The 21507-nt window shown below is 40.4% G+C and overlaps 1 protein-coding gene across 26 annotated transcripts in view; it reads right to left on the bottom strand.

Annotated features, from left to right (window-relative positions):
- Map4k4 (mitogen-activated protein kinase kinase kinase kinase 4) overlaps positions 1 to 21507 on the bottom strand; it is a 177235-nt gene that overhangs the window by 12531 nt on the left and 143197 nt on the right. For 3 of the 26 annotated variants that reach the window (XM_008845884.3, XM_008845887.3, XM_029569742.1), the window contains exons 13-26: positions 18729 to 18890; positions 15842 to 15928; positions 15050 to 15280; positions 14123 to 14284; positions 11430 to 11663; positions 10500 to 10606; positions 8624 to 8775; positions 7949 to 8046; positions 7149 to 7157; positions 5641 to 5816; positions 5070 to 5190; positions 3916 to 4107; positions 1775 to 1892; positions 1271 to 1441 (exon numbers count right to left, since the gene is read on the bottom strand). In XM_008845884.3, the coding sequence (XP_008844106.1) occupies positions 1271 to 1441; positions 1775 to 1892; positions 3916 to 4107; positions 5070 to 5190; positions 5641 to 5816; positions 7149 to 7157; positions 7949 to 8046; positions 8624 to 8775; positions 10500 to 10606; positions 11430 to 11663; positions 14123 to 14284; positions 15050 to 15280; positions 15842 to 15928; positions 18729 to 18890 (2020 nt within the window). The remainder of the gene's footprint in view (positions 1 to 1270; positions 1442 to 1774; positions 1893 to 3915; positions 4108 to 5069; positions 5191 to 5640; positions 5817 to 7148; positions 7158 to 7948; positions 8047 to 8623; positions 8776 to 10499; positions 10607 to 11429; positions 11664 to 14122; positions 14285 to 15049; positions 15281 to 15841; positions 15929 to 18728; positions 18891 to 21507) is intronic. The other 23 variants (XM_008845889.3, XM_008845890.3, XM_008845894.3 and 20 more) reach the window with 19 other exon arrangements.

Below are 21507 nucleotides of genomic sequence, written 5' to 3'. Positions count from 1 at the left end.
TATATATTAATATAATTAATATAATATTGACTATACATAATAATATATATAATAGAGTCAATTAATTTTGGTAGGGGCCTTATATATAACAAGGCCTACAGAGTCTAATTTGTGTCCCCATGTGACCTTCAGTGTGGGTTCATCCACTGGAGCCTGGTTATAGACATATTCTTTAATCCTGATCATCCTCATCCAGATAATTCCTCTACTTTCTCACCAGTGCACATCAAATCAATCCTCATCTTCTTAAAATACCCACTGAGACTGGCTGTATCTTTAAAACTTGCACACCCCAAGACAGAAATCTTGACCTCAAGGGAAGGCAGGTGTGTCTGCAATGAGGTTGGACAGTTCTTTAAAAAAAATCTTAGTGGAGGGATTGAGCAGGAGCTTAGGAACCATGCAGAGAGAGAAACCAAAAGCAGGTGGAAGTGGATGAGAAGGAATCACAATCACAGCACCTGTCCTCAACAACAGGCACTGAGAACATTTTCAGGTCACATGATGAAGGCTGAACCCTTGTGTCAGTCTCATTTGTTTATCATATCATGCAAACAAGAAGCTGGAGCCTGAGAGCTTCCATGGGTGAGGAGGGGAAAACGGACACCACTAAATGAAAGGTAGTACTACTGCTATTCAAGGAATAAGTGCCCTGGACCTCAAATCAACAGATTTCAGGCATTCTACCCATTTATATGTACAACACAAAGGACTGCTGTAGGTAGAAGTAGGCTCTTTCTAACAGTGAACTGCAGCGTTCAAGTTGGTAAAGAACGCACACTATGGGACTACACATTAGAGTAAGAACAGAATGAAAGTTGGGAGAAGGCACATCTGCGTCTGAGAAGGCAAGCTAGATGTGCAGCAGCCTCCTCTAACCCTCTGCGGATGCTGCGTGGGAGACAAGTCGGGGCAGTTGTCCCTCCCGAGTCTGAAAGTTCCATTCAGAAATTGGGCCAAAGTCACAGAAAGCAAGGAAAAAAAGGCCAATAAAACATTTAAAATTCATTCTTCCTGTAAAGATGGGGCAAGTACTGTCTCCTCCATTTGCTGCACATCTTCACATGAAATGGGGACTAGTCACTCTTCCAAACTGCTGACGGGACTGTAGGCAGACACATTCTGTTCCATTATTCACATTCAGCTACAGAAGGCACAGGACAGGAACCATCAGCCCTCCCAAAGAATCCCACACCATTCCACACAGTAATTCTCTGAGACTATCCTGCTCATAAGAATAAAAAGAATTAAATAGCAATAATGTACCTACCCCACAATGCAGCACACAGAATCTCCGAGTTAAATCTTTTCTTGTATTTACGAATCTCTGGGGTATCACTCTGTGGCCTAGTGTTTGTGGGGTTCACATTGACCACTGAGCCTTTCCGGGTGGGATCTTGCCTTATGGCTTCTGGTCTTATTCCATCACAGGAAAATCCCACTGAAATATAACATGTTTGAAATGATTTTCTGTATACCTGCACCAGGGAGACAGAGAACTGTCTCCTTCCTGCAATATGCCTCAAATAAACATTCATACACAATAACTGATACTTAGTCACAGAAAAGACATTTGTAAAAAATGTACATGGAAAAAGGAAAACAACTATGAGGCTTACTGTAAATAAAGCAATGCAAGCAAGATGGGAGGTTTCTTAACCAGGTATGTGCCATGAACAACCATCGTGCCATCCCTAAGCCACTGGGAAAAGCTACACAAAGGGACTCCTAGGTCCTGTCTGTCAGTCGCTTTCTCTGTGGCTGCTGTACTTACCCACGGAAGTAACTGTTGTTCCACTAGATGGAGAAATCTGTAGTAATCTGGGGTCTATAAAAGGTGTAAAGGAGGAGGAAGATTTGTGTTTCTGGAGTGTGCTACTAGCGGACTGAGTCTGCAATGTAAATTTCAGTTTTATTAATATAAAAAGACATTTCAAAGGTGAACATTAAAGAAAATCATTTCAATCCCTTCTATATTGCACCATTTCCCAATCCAAGCCCTCTCTTCCTGCATCATTCCCCAAAAGCATTCTGTAGGGATGTCCAATGTGGGCCCGGCAGATTGCTGTGACCGCAGCCACTGGGGAGATGGGGCGTATCTCTTCACAAAGATGTACATATAGGACAGTGATGCTGCAAACTACCAACAAAATCACTTCATGATCAGAGCTTCTTTAAAAATGTAATTATACTGTAAACTCCTAAAGAAGGCTGAAATGTCTGAATCTCAATTCATTACTTTCTAAATTTACTCTCATGCTCAAGAAAAAGTATGGAACACTGGCAAATCCTTATTCTGTTTTATTTATTTTAAATTGAGCCTCTTGCCAGAAAGCTACAGAAGGCTTGGCTATTGTTATTATAAGGTGCATCACCATTAAACCCACACCGAACACCAGGGGCTTGTTAGTAAAGGTGCAAATATGACAAACAGGCAGATCTCTTTGATCTTTTAAGAGCACTATTGTTAATAATGTAACTTAAGCCCAAATAATAAAAACAAATTTAAAAAACACCCACAAAGAAAGTGGAACGAACTGTTAAGTGGAAATGTAATGATGATTAAAAACAAAACAGAAAAAAACTTGCCAGTTTAGTGAGTTAAGGGTTATAGGAAAATGGAGCAAGTGTGAAATACAAACACAGGAGGAATGCAAGTATAGGCAAGATACAGATCTCGGGAGAAAAAGGAGCATTTCTGATCAAGTGCTTTTTCCTGTACTAGTGCAGTCCCTCCATGGGTACCTGAAAGTCACCATGTCCTAGGGCCTGTGCCAGCCTAAGTTCCCCAATAGGCACACTTGCTATCTCACAGGCTTCTCTCCCTCCTCCATCAGTCAGTGGCCAAGCCTGCTGATGGTCAATCTGATAACAAATTTGCCTAGTAAGCAGCTGACTGGTACTGCTCCTCAAAAGGAGAAGACTCTTCTGATTCTTTCTAATAAGGGAATCAAAGAAGGGATAGCAGTCATTTAAGTGTTTACAATGACAAGACTGACTGAAACTTCAGGTCAATTTATTCCTCCTTCAGTTATTAGATACATGGACCTAGTAAGCCCAAACTCTTATGAAGACAAGTCACTCAAAAGTACAGGCTATTTAAGGTGGGCTCTGTTACCGCACTTGGGCATGACCTATTCAAAGAGCAAAGAATCACCCACCGTGATCCAGACTGAACAGCACAGCCATGCCACGAACACACAGGACTTCTCATACAGAATCTTAAGTTAAAAGAAAGCTCAGACCTTGTTCTTGCTTAGCATCATGATTTTCTAGATATTCCTTCTAAAGTGTTTGGCCACTTCTTAAACTTTCAGTAAATGTGAATTTCAAAGAAAGAAATCCTTTTAAAAGAGTTGGTGAAAACAAAAGTAACCAACCAACAACCAACTCTCCCACCCAATAAACAAACAAACAAAAACACTATAACCAATCCAAGCCTATTTGAAGAAGACTCCCATACAAGACAAGTTTGTGCAGGTAAGCCCAACTACATAGCCAAGTTTCCCTATACTTTATACACTGAATAAAAAGAATGAAGAGGCAGATTCCACAAATGACTACAAGAATTTCATGCCAAATACGTAATGGATCTGAGAACACAGCAATCATTTTATTCAGATTAAAAATAAATAAACAGAATAAAGAAAGCCATGCAACTACACTTATCTAGAGAAAGTAAATAGTGAACTGGCAAGTTTTGGGGGGGGGGCGATCAATCCATCTAGGGTTAAGGGATTTGTATGCAGATCTGAACCATGTTACTTGGGGTTGGGAAAGGGGGAAGGGGCAGATGACAGAAGAAAGCAGGGGTAGGGAAGGGGAGAGGATGTGGGGAGGGCTCCTTTGCAAACTAGCTCCTAGGCAGTGCTAGTCTAACCCCAGGAAAGCAGCCAGCTGTGGTGTGAGACATACCTCATTAGCAGTGAGCTTGTCCTGGGGTGTCTGTGGGGACATGGTGGGTGTCGGCTGGCTGGAGGATGGGGAGGAAGAGGTGGAGGAAGTGGAGGAGGAATGGCTTTGCTGTAAGAGATCTGGCAAGAGGTGAATGCGACCCGCAAAGCCATTGCTCTCATGATGGCTGGCACGCTTTTGGTCAACTGTACTCTGCAGAAAAAACAGGCACACTGGTCTCGCTCAAGCGCTGCTGACATTGCCAACAACCCTACTGGTAAGTGCTTTGTTGAAGGTGCTGTGTGACTTTTCAAATTGTTAAAATATCAAGGAAAATCCAAGGAAATTAGCCTGAATTGCTCACGCTTCCTTGCCAAATGCCTAAGTTGAGCCAATAGAACTCAAAGTACCTCACCGGTGGCCACCCGATTCAAGTGCCAAGTGTTTTACCTGGTTCATTTATGGCACTAACTTCTTGCCAAGCCTACCCCCCCTTTTTTAAAATAAATTGTTCTATCTAAACTATCTCTAGAAAGTATCCTGGTTTTATTCCCATCCAAATACTCTGTTACAGCATGAAACACACTCAGGGCAAAGTCCCAAAGCCTAACAAGGTGCCCTGCCCAACTCCAATGAGGAGCCTATCATTTGGATGAAATCTAAGAATGAAGAAACAGTTGTAAAATATAGTGATCCAAACTGAACACATCTTGCAGCACAACTAGAAAGACTAACATTCTAGAGCACAGAAGGGAGACCTGCTGATCCTTGTGCCCCACTTCTGTTGTAATGCTGCAGACACTCAGGGCCAGGTGTCCAGCAGAGCCTCATGGCATCTCTCCTATAGGCTCTGCACTTCACTCTGTGAGCCTGCATAGGACTCCTGGTGGCTTTTCTACCATTCAGACACAGACTGTGAGACCCAGCATGGTGCTTGGATGAAGGCTGCCACAGGCATGCAGAAGAGCAGCAATGTGGGGTGGAAGGCTACTGGCTACCTTTGTGGCATGCAGCACACACCTACCTCCCTCGCCCAGGTCGCACTACCCTCAGAGTCTTGTTAACATGAAAACAGATGATGATGTAGAAATAGCATGAGTGAGTGAATGAGCAAGTGGGTTAATGACTGTAGGAGAAGCTCAGCCTCTGACAACAGAAAGAAAAGACACAGGTACCTGACGGACGATGAGGGTGCCCTCCTTGGATGGGGTCATGGCTGGCTCACTCTCTACGTCATCATGAACAATCATAGTTTTCACAGACTCTGTTTCACCATTGCTCAAATTCAGAGATGATCTATGGAGAGAAAATCCAGATGTGAAGGGCTTTACTCCCCCAAATCAAGAATTTAATGCTGATCGCTATCACCTTCTCAAAACTGTAAGATGAGATGAGGCTACAGGTATAAAGTTTCCTCAAGGAAAGCAAGGACTTGGCTTTATCCCTTTGACAAAGGATTTCCTTGCAGTTAACTGGTTTTTAAGCAAAATGTTAGAATGAATATTTATTTCTAATTAATTTATTCTAAACTGAAAATTCCCTTTTATTGCACCCTTAAATTAAAAGAAAAAAAATCATTTTAAGTACTATGGGAAGGTACACACACGCATACAGGCACGTATGCACACACATGAAAACTACATCTTAAGTGTTCAGAGACTTGGGAACAGGGATGGGGAACGGGCTGCTGGCAGAAAGAAGGCTCAGTGGAAACACCCTCATCTGAAAAATACAGCAAGTACTGACGCTGCTCTGGTGTCTTCTGGCCCCGAGGTGGAATCGTCAGCCCCCTCCTGCTCCACATCATCCTCTTCCTCATCTGTAGTCCCTGACTCCTCACTGGAGGAGGAGTAATCTGTCACTTTGTGAGGTGGTCGTACATCTTCCACTGCTCGAAGCTCTTTGGCCAGGGCAGTCAAATCCTAAGACACGGATAGAAAAAAATAAGCTAGGAAATGGGGGAGAGGTAGAAAGAAAACAGGAGGTAAGAAGCTCTTTACACTAACCGTCAGCAGATAATCAGAGTCGGTTTCATAAAATGGCTCTGTAGAGGAATTACTTTTCACAGGAAGGGGTTTTTTATAATTTTTGATCAAAAGAAAAATAGATTAAAAATAGAAAAGATCAAAAAGAGTCAAAGATGCTATAAGACAATTCAGAGCTCACAATATAATGATCTGCTTACAATAAGCTGATAGCATTTTTTTTTCAAATATTAGGTAAAATTCTAGATCAATAAATGTACAGAAACAAGACTAGGACTTCATTTTACAGAGCTGATTTAAAGTATTTAGGTTTTTTTCCTCCGAGTTTCATTAAGAATCTCAAGCCTATAAGAAGCAGGAGTGCTGTGAGTACAGTACACTGTCATACCCCACTTCCTGACCACAGCGCCATTCTGCTGAGAAGGGTCAGGGGCCTATGAGGGAAGCTGTGAGTGGTCATGGGCCATGGCAGTACGCTGGGTGGGCTTCCCCAACAGCCCTCCCAGACTTAACTGCATTCTCCATGATGCTGTCAGTGAATGTGAATACCAGAAGGAAAATGCCACGGGAACGCTTACTCAGAAGTGGCTTCCATTTCCTTTCCTTTCCTATACCAAGATTCCACCAATTTGTCAATCTAATTTTCAAGAGCAGCAATTGTTTATACCTCACATTTTCATATTATGTCCAAATTCATCTTTCTACTGGGAATTTTAGTTGAAAGCAATGGTATTTTTTAAAAACCAAATACACAGCTATGTTTTCTTTCTTTTTTCTTCAAAAAAATTCAGTTCAAAGCCGGGTGGTGGTGGTGCATGCCTTTAGTCCCAGCACTTGGGAGGCAGAGGCAGGCGGATTTCTGTGAGTTCAAGACCCGCCTACTCTACATAGTGAGTTCCAGGCCATCTGGGGCTATAGGGAGACCCCATCTCAAAGACAAAAAAATTTCAGTTCAAAACTTAGTTTTCTTATTCTCTGAAGTTTTGGTTTTTTTTTGAGCTTGAAGCTCTGAAATAACAGGGGTCAAGTATCAGTCCATTGCCTGTGTTTATAGTTGTAGCTTTTAAAACAGTTGTTTTAAAAAGATACATTTGAGAACAGTAAATGCTTAGAGTATATTTTATCTGCTATGAAAACTGACATCATACAATCTCATCTTTAAAGCCTAAAACATTAAAAAGGCAAGTTGAGGACAAAGGTCAAATTCGAGCCAAGTTGAGAGGCAGCTAGAGTGCTAATGAACCTGGTCTCCTCTGAGGGAGGGCTTACCACTTCACCCTTCAGGATACAGCGATTTCACGATTTCACGGAGGTGGAGAGTGGAGAGGCCATCGTTGAGGGATGCAGAGAAAGGGGGAGGGGGAGAAGTCCAGAAATCAGTCCAAGCAGGAAACTAACATTTCAATAGGCTTAAAATGCACAACCCACTCCTAGTTATGTGACTGGTTAGCAGGACAAGGAGTAAAGGGGAAGTATGAGAAGCTTCACAGCCATCACTCCAAGGATCAAAAAGGCAGAACTTAAGCAACAGCTAGGTTTAAGAAGGTGTTCTACAAAAATGTATCCTAAAAGTCAGTATTGTAAATGCCAAACAAGGTTAATGCTGAGCAGAATGGGGAAGGAGGGGCTTAAAAGTAAACAGTATTTTTATCAAATATTTGCTTTCTTAGAAAATTTCATTCAATGAAAACTACAATTTGTTCTAAGTGTCTTTGTAAAGCTGACAATACAAAGTCTCGAAGACTGAAACAAACAAAAACCAGTTGCATCTGTCAACTCAGGACGTTGGGAAATGAAATGTCTGGGGGGGAATGCACAAATGTGTCTGGATGTAGGGCATTCCTTCCATTTCCCCCTACCTTGGAAGGGCCCAAATGGAAGTGACAAAAACTATAAGCTTCTCAATCACTTCTTTCTAGGTGGTGGTAGGGACTACATTTAGGGTTTCTCACATATAAACACATGCTCTACTACTGAGCTACAACCCCAATCCCTCAACCATATTTTTTTTAACACAAAGATTTCACTCTTTGTGTTAAATAAGATTGATTAGTTTGTGCAATCCTTACAGCAGGCTTGAGAGGTCTAAATACTTCTTTTTTATCTTCAGTTTTTTTTGCTGCATTTTCAAGGCGCTGAGACGGAGAACCTTCAGACTTGGATGATGCTGATAAATTTGAGAACAACAACAACAAAAAAAGTCACATATATAAAGATATCTGCATGTCACAGAGCTGTCCCTCCCCACCTAGCCTTGTGTTTTCCCTGATGATTTCTAGTGGTCCCATCTGAATAATAGGCAAAAGGTGGGCCTAACACTCTAGCAACCTTTCTGGTGCCTTACTTAGAATCTACCATGAGCACACTCTGCTTAATGCATACTCCCTAGTAATGTGAAGAACACAGTAGGGAATTTCCAACTAGTTATTATTATACTGATGACTACATAGGACCTGGAGTACAAACTGGAAGAAATGGGTTCAAAATCCCAGTTTAGGCATTTGGCCAATTGTATTCAATTATAAAGTACTTATGGTGATGGATGTTTGTGAAGCTTTCAAATTATATCTCTATGATTAAAAGTATTATGACTACCTGTATAATTAGGACTCTATATCAAAGCATCATTTTGTGAAAATGAAGCTATGTGAAAGCTACAGCTCTTTCTTTACAGGTGAATGTTTTCTAATACATTAATGAGAACTATGGTTGTTCACAGAAAGTGCAAAAGAGAGACATCCTACATCTCACTCTGAAGCGTTCACCAGAGCCGCTCTGAGACCCAGGGTGGGACCCAGGCTGGGATCCTGAGTTGCTGGACCCTGAGGAGCTCCCACTGCCTGGCCTGGGCACCAGCTTCTCCACTCTCTCCCACAGAAGCCTGGGCTCAATACTGCTGTTAGAAAAAAAGAGAGAACAGCATTATCCCAGAGCACCAAAGTATAAACATGTACACTATGTGTAAATTGTAGGGGGGGTGGAGAATAGCCTATAAACAGCATTTAGCACAGAAATCATCAGAAGTTATAAAGACCTTGTTGAGAGATACTTGGATTATCTTAAGACAAAAGGTGCTCGATAACATTCTACTACCAATACACATGAAATCCGCATTACGTGTGAGATGCAATGCAACTCTTCAGTCCAGAGCTGTAACCATTTCTGTTCTAACTACAGGTTTAATTCTTAATCTGGAAAAAATGCCACTGAAGTAATTTCCATGAAAATTATCTTCTGTATCTAGGCTGTTCTCACCCACCCATCACAGTTCCTAGACCCTGAATGTCTAAACCACTCTTTTGTCTATGCTGTGTGGGGACTGGACTGATACAGAAATCACAGGTTGTGTAGGATTTTGTACCATGGACAGGCCCACAGTGCACACTTGCTGCATGAGAAATCAGTACAGACACTGTCACAGGAGAATATCAGTCCTCTCTGGCCATGAGTAAGGGGTTCTCTGCAGATTCTGGATTATCATACATCTCACCATTTGTAATCATGTCCAGGCTGTACATGTACAGAAAGCCAACCTGACAGGTGCAGATTACAAAGTTACATCCTTTGCTAGGACAGGGCTGGCCAACAGAACTTTCTGCAAGGATGAAAATGCTCCACATCTGAGCAAATATCAAAGTCATAAGCTACACATGAAACCAGCATTTGAAACATGGAAGTGTTAATTTTTTTCCTTTTTTTAAAAATAATTGAGAAATTCATACATGCATATAAGGTGTTTTGATCAAATCGATGCCCACTCCCTCCCCTCCAACTCCTCCCGTATCTCCCCATCACCTTTTTTGATAACTTCATGTTATTTTTTGATAACTTCTTTCTTCTTCATGTTATTTTTTGATAATTTCTTTCTTCTTTTTTTTATGGGGCTTTTTGCTTCTCTAACATTCCCCCCTCTAAAGAGGTAACCCTAAAATCTTTTAAGGATTAGATAAGAGCTCCCAAATGTGTTCAACGTTTTTGGCCTTTGGAATGGAGTATGTTACTAAGAGGCCCAAGGACATTTTGACTTTTAGCTAAGAAACTGGCTAGTTTTCTTTAGAGTCTTTTTACCCTAACTGCCTAGCCAATTCCTATGAAGTGCTAATTTTATTTCCATTTAAGTTAAATTCATATTTAACAAATATTATGTGGCTAATAGCTACTGTAGTATATAGAGCTGCTCTAGACCTTGAAAATGACATTTAACTAATTCACTAGTCTACTGCAGACTGTTGAGTAACCATTGAGTTTTTTTAGTCACTCATCTGTGATTTTTACTCAAGTCCTAGTCTTATAACCTCTTTGGACAGAAAACTTCCTCATATTACAAAGTTTCTGAGAAGTTTGCCTCCGTTACCCTACTGGTTTTTCTACTTACTCTTACAGAGAGTTGTAATTTCATTTCAAAATTATAATACATGCCAAAAGTAAATCTTTTTATGATAGATCACTTTGTTCCTAGTCATGTTAATGAATCTTATTTATGTGTATGTATATGAAACTGATCATCTCTTTGCTTTGTTCCAAAACTTCAATGTTGGGAGTAGCACACTTATTAAAACACAACAAATGACTGTAAGAGACCGCACAGTCCATCTGTCCCTAACCATCACCCTCCCTTACCTGGTGGAGTTTCTCTGTCCTGCCTGGCTATTTTGCTGTCCACTGCCCTGCAGTGGGGAATCCCGACGGGACAGAACAGGGGAACGAGATGTTGTTCTCACAGGAACCTTTAGGTAGAAAAAACAGCTTTTAAAATTTGAAAACGTGAGATGAAAAACAAAGCTCTCCTCACCAAAATGCTTTTACAACAGTCTTCCTCACCTCCGCCTTCCTAGAACTAAGTCTCCTCCCCAAGTTCCTCCCTTATCCTCCACTGATACAATGGGGAAGAAATTGCATCAAAGGCATCCAAGGAGCCCTGACAGTCTTTCTACACTCCTAGAACATCTCAACATGTTTGCACTGAAGCTGGTGGCAGAGAACATAACAGCACTTTGCTGAGATAATGTGAGGATCAGGTAAATAAGCTCAAAGAAACCAAACAATGTCCACAAATGGATTAGCAGGAAGCAAAGACTGGCAAGAAGCAAGAAAATATTCAGAGGAAGTGAATTCCAAGTGGAGGAAAAATACACTAACATGTGTTTAATTTCATTTTACCATTAATTATAAAACACTCAGCTTTAAAAGCAAAAAAAATTTCATGCTAATTTTTTTTTTCCTTTTAGGACCTTCTCTGAAATTTTTGATACTATGCAAAATAAATAATAGTTTCTGTATAAACGTATGATTATCTTAGAGACATGTTCTTTAAAGATTTTTCTCTTAAATCGTTTTTATTAGATTATAGTTAAATAGAGAGTTAACAACTGACCACTGGCTAAATATAACTAACTAAATATGGAACTATCTTCCCACCATAAAAAGTTCTTTTGAAATTTCATTGGCCCTTTAATTCTGGTGAAGTCACCATACCCATAATAAAAATAAATAATTATTTTTAAAATAAATAAAGAAAAAGCAGCACACATCTGTCTTTCTGCTCCTTACCCTTGGAGGCACCTCGTCACTGTCTGATCTAGACCAAGCCTTTTGGGTGGGGTCAGGCACCTCCGACTTAGAGTCAGAGCTCTGACTGAGCACCTCACTGCGGGAAGGTGGACATGGGTCCTGAGAACGAAGATGGTGGTGTGCAAATTTGGGAGGAGAAGGGTCACTGAAGGAATGGGATCTCGAGACAGGGGAAACACTGTTCTTGAGAGATGCCAGGTGGGACCACTGTACCTTACAAGAAAACAAAACACAAGACATTCAATGCGTTCTGCATAAAACTAGCTTTTCTGGTCAATACCAAATCCAAAACAGGAACTGGCAAAAGTGGAGTGCAAATCTGGGGTGGCACAGCAATAGGCAAGTAGAATAGTAAATCAGTTACACTTCTGAGTGGAAAAGTAGTAAAAACAAGCAAATACACACTCACAAGGAAAACTGGTATCCAAACAAACACTGCTGGCAGCAGTACAAGGAGACTCTACAGACTCACTGAAAGGCGGATGATCCACTACACGTACATCCGTGTCAGAGCAGAGATAAGTAGAAAATCACAGATGGAGACACTGCTACATAGGCAAACCTCCCTACCACCCTCACAACACCTGAAAGTGTGAGACTTCAGACTAAGAAACAACATGATACATTTAGGAAGCAAACACAAACTATGTGTTCTGACAGATTCAAACAGTGTAACTTAAAAACACCAACTTTTTCAAATACATAATAATTTTTTCTTATTTCTTCCGAATCTTAAAACATTGAAAACCTAACTATATTTACATATCTTCATACTGTGAAAAAAATGGAGTTGAGATCTAACAAAATATTTCATACAATGGAATCACTGACTTGACTACTGTTGGATATTCCTTTCACTTGACAATTCAAGAATGTGATTACTTGCCAAATGAATTTACTCAGCTACTTAAATTCATAAACTCTCTAAAAAATCTATAAAGTATTTACAATAAGCTGTATCTCGCTGTTCTAAAATAAATGCCCAACATTATAATTCACTATATAATTCATTATAATTCTAGCTATACACTTATTATACAATATATTTAATGAAAAATGAAAATACCAAGTCACAATTTGCTTGATTTCTCCAGATGTAGCATACAAAGTTAACCCTGATGTATGATTTGGGTGGGATTCAAATAATCCCAGTTATTAGTACAATCTCATACTACTAAAATACTTAAATTTTTTATTGGGAAAGCATAAAACTGAAATTTTTACCAAAAAAAAGTTGAAATAATAATTCAAAGTTGAGTGCCACATGAACAAGTTTCCCCTCAAAAAATTTCATAGGTGCATGTTTTGGCCAAGAGCATCTTCAGAATAGGAGGAAAATGGAGGCTATTTCCAAATACTGAATTAATAAATAATGAAATAAAAATGAGTGTACATAGCCTGGGAACTCCTGTAGTCCACTGTTAATGGACGAACAGATAAACACTTTCTATTTGTGTTTAAGTTTAACTCTTAGAAAAAGAAAAGTTTTATCTTACATTCTCCACATGTATCTACACTAGGAAACAGAGCAAGTTAAAGAACAAGTGTCATTCAACTTTTCCTACCGGCTTCTGTTCTCTTACCCTCTTCTGTCTCTTCTCCCCATCTCTTATTCTCCGGAGCTCTTTGTGCTGCCTGGTCTACTCCCTTTAGGGGCCCACAAGCTGCTGACCCCACATAAACCTGCCTCACACACCATTTGCCTTGGTCCTGCTCCTCTTCTTTGTAAGTCCTCATTGCTATAGCTTACACTATCCAAGGGGATTGTAAAGCAGTTCAGACTCTCATGTGAATGTACTTGTCATGGTATGGCTACTTTTTTTTTCTCAACAATACCAACTTTTGTCCTAGGGGAGGTATAGGAAGCAGGGGGTCTGTCACAGCAGTCTGCGTTACAGAGCAGCATGGAGAGAGTGCCTGGACACCATCTTTAGGGAGGGCAAAACTCAGCATTTGGGCTGAAATTCAGCTGGGAAACCTCTACAGACTCCTCTGTTTTCTACACCATGCAGCAACTTCTTTTTTTAACCAAGAACACTGGGTCCAACAGTATTTTCCTCACTCAGACAGGACAGAGTTCAGCAGACTGAACGAGAAGTCAGATCCTCTGCCCTGACCTCCTTCAGAGAACTCTGCAGCTAACTTTGTTTTAGATCTTTAAGTCTTTGGGAATCTGTTTTGTTTTGTTTTTTAAAGAACACTTTCCATAAAAATATCCATATATTTAGCAAATAAAAAAATTCTGCATGGAATCTCATGGGTATCTTTTGCTCCTGAAGATCCATTCAAAGAACTGCCAGGAGCCAGAGATTAGAGGGGTAGAACACTTATTTTAAAATGCTTGAGATAAAATCTTCTCTTTCTTTTAATATGCTTATTTAAAAAAGAAAAAAAAAAACTAGCCCTCTAAAAACCTAGTGAAAAAGCTATTTGTTTAAGAAGAAGAAGGGACTTCACATCTGAGTAAGGGACAGAAAAAAAAGAAATTACTGATTGAAGATATTCCTAATGAGTTCAAGAAAACTCTTTTTTAAAAAGACCTTCATTCCCTACAACTGAATGCACATCCTCTTTTGTACTCAGTTGCTGCTGCCCCTCTATGTGATAATGAACTAAACGTGGCCCCAGTGAGCCACCACGTGAGTCTTCACAGCAAAGCTGGCTGATGCTACCTGTGGCTCCGCTGGTCTCTGCAGGGCAGGATGCACAGACTCGGAGTTGCCATTGGAAAAAGACTCTGATCGGGAAGGCACTGGTGGCTCCAATACTCTGCCTGTCTGCTTAGACTGGGCTTCAGGGGAGCTGTGGTTAGTTTTCCTAAATCTATCTTCCACCTGCATCAGAGAATTGGAAGACATAAGTCCATGTTAGTAGGGGAAGGGGAGATGAAGAAGAATGTCTGAAAGCAGGACACTCAAGAGAAGTGTTCTGCTTTCTTCAGCTACAAGAAAAAAGAGAGAGGCAGCTGGGAGGTGATGACATAAAGCAGAGCTAAGATTTGATACAGGAACAAGAAAATATTTATGAAAATGAAAATTAAGCAAAGCAGCCTCTAGAATCTCCGTGGTGCCTAGTGTCTAAGACTGGTCTGATCAGTTAAAACACGTTTCATTCCTCTAAAAACAAGAACAGTATTTGTGAGGGCAGATGCAGAAGGAGCATGCCACCTACAGGCCAGGGTTGGCCAATACTCCTGGAGGCCACTACACCTTTCAGTCTGGAGCCCAGAACAGGAGTAATTAGTCTCATCCTCCCCTGCATCTCCTCCTGTAGTCCAAATACACTAACTATCCAGTAAGAAGTCCGGCTGAAGGCACATTTTATCTGCATACTAGTCTAGGCTAGACCACCATTCCTCCCATTCATATTTTAGAGAATGGTGGTGCCATGCACATTCTTTTTGCTTAGTTAAGCTTCCATCCAATTCTTCTAACATTTGTTAACTGAGGCACCCTGGTAGATGGCAGACCCTAGGCAAGTCCTCTCCACTAGCTAGAAAACAAAGGTGAGCCATTAGCTATTTCTAAGGTTCATTCTGGCATATTACTTCCCATAACTACTGTGAGACCAACATTTGCACAAGGAAGGAAAGAAGATACCTCACGAGCTCTGTCAGCAGGATCATAGTGGGGTTTGGGTTCGGGAGCATGATAGCTTGGCTTGCTCCTGTCCTGCTGTGGCGGCGGCTGCTGCGGCTGCTGCTGCTGGTGCTGGGGGTGCGGCCTCCTATGGTCGTGCTGTAGAGACAGGAGATATGCTTGTTCTTGTTGCAACTGTCTCTGGAGCCTCTCTGCCTGCCGGTGCTCCTCCATCTCCCGCCATCGGCACTCCTTGGAGAGGGAGAGGATAATACTGAATCTATGGGATACTGAAGAGCTCACCTCTGCTCTGGATTCCTTGACTTTTTTTTAAAAACAGTGCTTCCCCTCCCCACACCTTGTTTAACAGCAAAGCAAAATGCCTGGGATTTTAAACGCATATTACCTGTGGAATAATCTGACAGCTCTTGCTAACTGTAACATCATTGGACAGAATAAGAGAATTCAATTAAATGTCAGATTCAGACACATATGTACTCAATAAAAAATAATTGAAAAATCCTATAGCATGAGCTTTGAACCTGCAATCCTTAGCATTTCGGTGTGCTCACTGAATGCCAAGTTCTCTTTAAGACCTTATCTATCTACCAACCAAGAACAGTTATCTTACTAATGGGAAATAAAGGCCACCTTGCACCTTGCCTAAGCAGTATGACCACAGAGGACATCTCCATTGGAGCCTGGCTGCCCACAGCAAAACCAAAAAGGTCTGGTGATCACCACAGCTTGCCAACTTAGGGAGGGGACAAACAGGCCCTATCACTAGGGAACAGGACAGAGGTGGGGCGTTACCAGTAACATGGCCTGCTCCTGGAGCAGCTGCTGCTGAAGGATTTCCAAGTGCCGCTGCTCCTCTTCTAGCTGTCGCCTGATATACTCCTGTCACACAGAAATTACCCAGCAATCAATTGATCCAAAAGGAAAGCATCAGAATCACTTGTGTGGATCACCAAGAACCACTGCTCCAATCATCTTTAAAGATAATTCACTGAACAATGAATACCTAATCTAAAAACAATCTATTGCTAAGGATTTTCACAAGAATTTCAAACTGGCCAGTGAGGCACAAAAAGTCTAACCCATTTCAGTGATACATACGGCAGGGTTTGGAGTTTCTGGTAAAATTCACCATACACAATACAGACATTTAAAGGAGGAGATCTTCCTCTTAAGGACGATAAGATTCTGGAGAAACTGCAGTTTAATTAGACAGAATCAGAAAATTCTGATTAGTAAATATCTGCTTATAAGGCATTATTTTAAATGAGTATGGATCACCTATTTTAGAAATCTAAGACCCAAACCTGTTTAAGATTAAAACAAAACAAACTCAATTTGTGCTTTCTCTGATAACTCAGAAGTGGTAAGACTACATTCTGAAGGCTATGCTCTGGGGTCATGGACCATGGGCAGTTCTCTACAGATAAACAGGCCGACTCTCTCAGTGGTGAGTTCATGTATGCAAGTGCATTGTTACACAGGCACATGTGCATGGGGGGGGGTGTGGGATCATGATGGCATGACAATGGCTTCTTTAGAGAGGAAAATGATCAGTCTGAATCACCATGAAAACAGGTAAACACTGCTAAAACATAATAAATACACAAAGAAGTAGAAACACTACCTCAACATGTCTAAGGCCCTAAGTTCAACCCCCAGTAGAAAGGGAGGCAAGGGGTGGGGGAAAGACACTGAATCTTGAAGTTATACACATTTTATTTGGACAGGGAAATCAGAAGACTCTGACCCAGTTCCAGCCAAGACCAGGTATGTAGCTCGCTGCTCACTTTCAACCTCACATTGTCTCCTGTTTTTGAGAAATGGGCATCAAAAATCTTCCCCAATTGTCAAGGTATTTGTATGTGGCTCAAACATGAGATAGACATGAAATAACTCTGAAGAGCAAAAACCATTTTACAAAAAGCCTTGCTTTCAACAGATTAATAAAAACCGTCTGTCTGTCCTGGAAGGAGAGCAGACTAATGAGCACGTAGCAAGAAACATTTTCTGAAACTTGGGCTATGTTTTTACATATGTCTTCTACTGACCATCTCTTTGTTTCAGGGTACATACCTTAAAATAAAAAGAGCCACAGACAGAAGCTCAACAAATGTTTTAGCTAACCATTAATTCTACTCAGGAGAATTCCAGATAACAGAGAAACAATGGCATGTATATATTCTTAGAAGGCCTTAATCTTACAAATCAAACTGAGCCTCCAAAGCCAGGTCCCTTTCATCTATACCTAACCCTCCATGATCACAACAAGCTACTAACTGCCTCTGCAATGGTTATGTGGCCTTAGCCAACTGTCTGAGAAAAGGAACCTAATTCCCAAATCATTTGTTCTTTGATCTAAAACCCTAACTTGAAAGATCAAGTTAGTTTACTCATTTGTTTTCTGCCTTTAAAACACAAGACAACTGGGGGAAAAAAAAAATCACATGCTATCCAAATCACAAAGATCCTGACATACAATGCACACTGAAAATACACCACATATACACAAGGAAATGCGCGCAGGTAGCATGGAGAACTATTATCTTGCAATAGAATAAGAAAAGGGAGTAAAACTGAACCGATTTTAAGAGTTCCTTAAAGAAGTGCAGGGTACTTTCTAGTCATAAAATCTTAATGGCTGTTATCACAACATTAAAGACAAGGTTCCACCACCATACCCTCCCTATCACAATCAAACAATGATCCCCAGGTGATTTCGTAAAAGTTGGAATTGTCAACAATTTGAAGCCCCTAGGTATAAACATAATCAAAATACTAGTATTAACTCCAGTAAATAAACTCTGCAGTCATGCCATCAATATGGAGCAGACAGGTTATACCACTGACATTTGAGGGAAACATTGGTGAACACGAATCCCCAAGGCTGTAACACTGGGGCCCCTGAGTGGTGTCGAGGGCACTAGCTGTACCATCACATTTGGAAGCTAAAACCATGGCTTGCAGGTACTTCCAACATGAACTACATGTGTTACATCAGTCCTAAGGGCTCCCGTTCATATCACTCTCTTCTTTATTCAAAGCTTTGAACAATGAGTGATCAATTCAAAGACAGGAAGGGCAAAGAAGCTAGGAAAAGTTCATTTTTGTTTGAATAAGTTTAGGAAATTTATGAATAAAACTATATCTGGCAATAATAAAATGTTATAAATGTTACAAAAACCTGATCTTTTGTTAAAGCACACCAAAAGCCATTTTCTTTTGTTAAATACCACCCCCAAACCTTTAATACTACAATTGCATGTACAGAATTGCATGCAAATCTGTATTAAAATATTCACTTGGCCACTGGATATTTCAAACATTTCTCATTAAAATTTCCCTTATAGTTGTTTTTTAATTCCCTTGTTTAAAAAAGTTAACCAACAGCCAGTTATTTAGAATGCATAGCACTTAAGACTGAGAAAGTATATTCAGAAATCTGTTCTACTATTTGGAAACCAATCAGCTAGTTTAAAAGGTTTTTAAATTGTACCAATTTATAGATTTTTTAAACATAATTTTAAAGTATGCTCTCAATGTATCTTACTATTTTAAAACATCTAAAGTTCTTCATGTGCGTGTGTGTGCGCATACGCACGTGCATGTGCTTCCTACCTAAATCCCCAGCTCTAGAATATAACACGCCTCTCAGGTGATGGCTGTCCCTCTATGCACTGACCTGCTCTCTTTCCACTCTCCTCTTCTCCTCCTCTGCCCGCCTCCGCTCCTCTTCTTCCTTGCGCCTTCTTTCCAGCTCCTCCAGACGCCTCTTTTCCTCCTGCTCTCTCCTCCGCTGTTCACGCTCCTGCTGCCTTCTGGCTTCACGCTCTCTTCTTTGTTGCTGCAGGAGATAGGTGTAATTACTAGGACCTGCCACCTGTGTGGCTCTCATGGCTCAGTTTGCTGATCAGTGACAAGTAGATGGTAGGTAGCTGAAGCCCTTGGATCCCATCTCTACTGGCCAATTATTCTATACTATACCTGGTGCCTACCCAAATGCTTCTCCAAAACTGGTCAAACTGTAATGTTTCTCTGAACCCTGACAGGGTATGGTTTTCCACCCCAACAGCAGTCCTTCTCACTGCTCCCTGTACCACACCACTTAGAGGTCAGCAAACTCATTACTCAAGGGCATCATCAACAGAGTTATGGGGGTGGGGGGTCCTTAACTCAGAATAAAAAGAAATAAGAGAAAATAAAGAAGGATAGAAGGGCAAAAAATGAGACAAAGAATTTCTTAAAAGATAAAAGTTATGCATGAGAAAAAAATCACACCAATATCAGCAAAGATAATAAGCACCAGTGTTATTGCCAGACAGCACAGTGCTCCAGTGAGTGCATGCTCACAGCTACATGCCTGGCTTTACACCAAGTACCTGACTTTTAAAATCCATTTACTTCACCTAATATAATTTCCTTTTAACCAGGAAGTATCTTATCCCTACTATATAAAAAAGAAAATATGTTCAGAAAACAATTAAGTGACTTTTCCAATGTCAACAGCCAGCAAGCCCCAGCTAGAAGAGCCACAATGCCCTTAAAGCCCATTCTCTTAATCCTTGTATCCCCCTGACAGGTGTAGAGGGTACAAGACTCAACAGACTCACCCTGTCATTGCTCTAGACAAGCATTCTGTGTACAACGATGGACACATCAGCCCCATTCACCTAACTGATTGTTCTTCATAACCACAGAGCATCTGTCGGTAAAGCTCTTACATGTTGTGGTGTCTCAGGTTTATCAGTTCTTCCCATGAATGTGGACACAGCACTAGGCTCTTAACAAGCACTGTCCAACAGAACTTCTGGAGTTATGAGAATGTTGTCACCACACTGTTCAATACTATGGCCATCTGTCATATATTTCAATGACTACCTGAATTGTAGCTTGCATGAATTAAGAACTGATTTTATATTTTACAGACCCTAGATGATTTAAACTTTAATGTCTACTCCATTTAATTCTAAATGGTTACACTACTAGACAGCAGCAGGTATATAGAACATACAGGCACTAAATTTCTCAGAAACAGAAAACTGATATAGTTCCACCAATTTTATTTGTGACACTGAGGACTGAGGTTAACCATAAAACAAACTTTGAATAAGATCCTAGATACAAATATTTACAGTGGGTGTACAAGGCAAAGATTTGTTAAAGCTTAAGTACTCCCTCTGGACTCTCCCCCTCACCTTCTACTAGTATTCAGTTTCAAAGAAGACACATAAATGATTCCCTGAGAAATGGAAGACATCTCTTCCATACACAGCACCTGGACAGAGATTGTGACTTACTATTGTGACCTCACTTGTACTTACTGCATCACAGTGTTTTCAACAAAGTTTCCAGCCAGCTTTTGGTCTACCACCTTCTATCACAGAGGTTTTTTTTTTAACCTCAGTGTTTCCTCTTAAAAGCATTAACTTAACACACATAGCTCACCTAGGGTGGAGGTGGGGCCATAGAGAGAATGGAATGTCTGCTCTAGAATGTAACAAAAGTCACAACTTTGAGGGCAAAGGCATCTGTATTAAATTTCAACACCTATACTACCCCCCACCAATGCAATACAATAGATTTCCTGCTTACTTGCTTTCATAGCTTTTTTAAAAGTTTTTTTTTTTTTTTTTAAAGAAAACAATTAGACTACATTCTATCTTCCAAACAAATAGAGAAGAAAAGCGAGAGCAATGTCCATACAGTGCTCAACAGCCAGGACTTCCCTGCACACCGTTCCCGTCCAGCCTTCACCTAGTCAAGAGGACTGACTGGTCCTGGCCTCTCTCCTATGCCACTCAAATGGAGGAGCTGCCAAATGCATAGGGGTCCATGGCCATATGGTAACTAGAGAAGTAATATCTTTATTCTTTCTTCTAAAAAAAAAACTAAGTACAAGAAAATAAAACTACTCTCTCCTACCCCCAGGACTTATGAACAAGCTAGCACTGAAACTTGAAAAAACTCAAGAAAACACATATAGTTTTGGAGGCTTTTTCTAAGCAAATTAAGTTGTAATTTTCATAGAATTTTCCATGTAGCAGCAGCAGCAACAACAAAAACTCATCAGCAGTTCACTTATAATGAATATATACTAGATAGGAACATAATCATTTTCTAACTCTGGTAATAAGTAATTATATTTTTGCAAATTTGGACAAAATAGTTTCTTTGCATTAAGTATAAACTAATTCCATTACATAGTCCTTGCTAGATACTTTTTCCAAAGGAAAACATATTTTGAATTTTTTGGTTGAGTAAGATTTATGATAAATGTGCCTTGTCAGTTTAGCCCAATAAGATCAATAATGTGATCCTCTGAAACCTTTACAACCTGCTGTCATTACTTCCATTATTGTTTCTTTAAAATAAAATAAAAAAAAATTTAAAAACTGAATGATGCTCTAGAGTGATCTCCAAAGTCTCCCAAATCACATTTTATTACTGAAATTTTACCAACC

This window comes from Nannospalax galili, unplaced genomic scaffold (genome assembly GCF_000622305.1).
Source record: "Nannospalax galili isolate Female #2095 unplaced genomic scaffold, S.galili_v1.0 scaffold182, whole genome shotgun sequence".
Taxonomy (NCBI): Eukaryota; Metazoa; Chordata; class Mammalia; order Rodentia; family Spalacidae; genus Nannospalax; species Nannospalax galili.
Note: the sequence above shows the minus strand (reverse complement) of the source record. Positions and strands in the feature narration are given on the sequence as shown.